Source organism: Scyliorhinus canicula, unplaced genomic scaffold (genome assembly GCF_902713615.1).
Source record: "Scyliorhinus canicula unplaced genomic scaffold, sScyCan1.1, whole genome shotgun sequence".
NCBI classification, from domain to species: Eukaryota; Metazoa; Chordata; class Chondrichthyes; order Carcharhiniformes; family Scyliorhinidae; genus Scyliorhinus; species Scyliorhinus canicula.
The window spans coordinates 22,619-25,000 of NW_024055755.1; the positions used below are offsets into that span (position 1 = coordinate 22,619).

The following is a 2,382-nucleotide window of genomic DNA, read 5'->3' on the forward strand; positions in this document are numbered from 1 at the left end:
GTTTGTGTGAGGGTATTTGTGTGTGGGTGTGTGTGTGTGTGGGTGAGTGTGAGGGTATGTGTGTGTGTTTGTGTGAGGGTATTTGTGTGAGGGTATGTGTGTGTGTTTGTGTGAGGGTATTTGTGTGAGGGTATGTGTGTGTGTTTGTGTGAGGGTATTTGTGTGAGGGTATGTGTGTGTGTTTGTGTGAGGGTATTTGTGTGAGGGTATGTGTGTGTGTTTGTGTGAGGGTATTTGTGTGAGGGTATGTGTGTGTGTTTGTGTGAGGGTATGTGTGTGTGTTTGTGTGAGGGTATTTGTGTGAGGGTATGTGTTTGTGTTTGTGAGTGTATTTGGTGTGTGAAAGAGAGTGTGTGGCTATGTATCTGCATCTCAGAGAGAGTGTATGTGAGGGAGGGAGTGTGCGAGAGAAGAGTGTGAAAGAGAGAGTGGGATTGTGCAAGAGAGTGTGTGTGAGATGCAGTGTGAGAGTGAGTGTGCGTGTGAGTGAGTGTGAGTGTGCGAATGAGTGTGAATCTGTGTGTATGTGTGTGTGAGTGAGTGTGAATGAATGAGTGTGTGCGCGGGTGAGTGTGACTGAGTGTGTGGGTGAGTGTGTGTGTGTGTGTGTGTGTGAGTGAGTGTGTGGGTGAGTGTGTGTGTGTGTGAGTGTGAGTGAGTGTGTGGGTGAGTGTGTGTGAGTGTGAGTGAGTGTGTGGGTGAGTGTGTGTGTGTGTGAGTGTGAGTGAGTGTGTGGGTGAGTGTGTGTGTGTGAGTGTGAGTGAGTGTGTGGGTGAGTGTGTGTGTGTGAGTGTGAGTGAGTGTGTGGGTGAGTGTGTGTGTGTGAGTGAGTGTGTGGGTGAGTGTGTGTGTGTGTGAGTGTGAGTGAGTGTGCACACCATCAGGTGAAGGCAGGGGAGGGAGTGAATGCCCGCAGTACCACCTTCAGCCCTCAGGTGGAGCCGTGCATGTTCACGTCTGAGGCGGGCCAGGTGGTTTCACGGCATGCCCCTCCCCTGCACCCCCCCCCCCCTCAGAACTCGTCCCGTGGCGCAGGCGGATCATCCATGCCGAAGAAGGAGGAGGACTTGCCGTGGACGTCCCGCTCGCGCTTGACGAAGGCGGTGAAGGACGACACGCAGTTCCCGATGAAGTGGTCGGCTTGACCAAGGATGTAGAGGTCAGTCTGGGGCAGCTGGGGCTGCAGACTCACCACCTTCACCTGGGGGAGCAGAGAAACAGCTGAGAAACAGGGTCAGAGAGAGCCCCCCCCCCCACTCCGTACCGCAACGGCGCCCATCAAGCGATTCGTGCACAGAAAGATCCCAATAACTGCTCCCACCTGTGACGAATGTGGGAAGTTCAGATACATTTGTACCATATGGATTTGGTGCGGGAAGGGTTAAAAGTCTGGGTTCGTGTGTTCGACTGCTGCAGTCACGTTTTTAAAGAACCCTGGTTGGAAAGATTTCGGGAGAAGGAGATGCAATTAAGGCCCCATAAAAAGCTCGGGCTAATGGATTTTTGTTTGGATTAAGGGGGGGTTCACTGTGGAGTTAATTAGGTTTCAGCTTGGGGGAGATGATGTCACTACTGGGAGGAGCCAAGGTATCGGGCATTTTGCAAGAAAGCAGTGTGTTGAGTTTTAAGATTGGGAAGTGAGCCGAAGCCAAGAGTCTTGTCTCTCTGCAGTTCAGTTAAAGATACGTCTGTAGGGCAGCACGGTGGCCTAGTGGTTAGCACAACCGCCTCACGGCGCTGAGGTCCCAGGTTCGATCCCGGCTCTGGGTCACTGTCCGTGTGGAGTTTGCACATTCTCCCCGTGTCTGCGTGGGTTTTCGCCCCCACAACCCAAAAATGTGCAGATTAGGTGGATTGGCCACGCTAAATTGCCCCTTAATTGGAAAAAATAATTGGGTAATCTAAATTTTTTTTTAAAAGATACGTCTGTAGACAGATCAGCAGTTTCTTTCTAAGCAGTTCAGATCTGTCTGATTAGAAGGTGAACTGAAACAACCTGGGAAGCAGCTTGTGAAGAAACAGCCAGAGTTTCTGCATGGTTCTGACAGGAGTCAGGTCTTTTCTTCAAAGCAGTGTAAAAAGATCTCTCTTTCCCAAAGTAGAGCATCCAGACATCTCTGTAAAGCAGGTATTCCTGAGTGCTAAATGTATTTAAAAGTGGATTGAGAGCTGAAATAGTTCTGTTGTTTGACTGGAAGTAAAGATAGCAGTTGAGGGTTGTTGTGACACTATATTAATTAGCATTGTTTAAGGGGAATTTTATTGTGCGATGTTAAAGATATTTTAATACTGTGTTGTAATAAAGTTTGTTATCATAAACCACATCCCTATTACTCGGTGAGATCACTCCTGGAGCGAGGAACCTTTTCTTACAAATTAAAT

The 2,382-nt window shown here is 49.0% G+C and overlaps 1 protein-coding gene across 1 annotated transcript in view; it reads right to left on the reverse strand.

Moving 5' to 3' along the window:
* Window positions 1-797: 797 nt before the first annotated feature.
* pofut1 (protein O-fucosyltransferase 1) overlaps window positions 798-2,382 on the reverse strand; it is a 9,318-nt gene continuing 7,733 nt past the window's right edge. Inside the window, exon 5 of the mRNA XM_038788515.1 lies at window positions 798-1,201. Within this exon, the coding sequence (XP_038644443.1) occupies window positions 1,013-1,201 (189 nt within the window). The 3' untranslated portion in view covers window positions 798-1,012. The remainder of the gene's footprint in view (window positions 1,202-2,382) is intronic.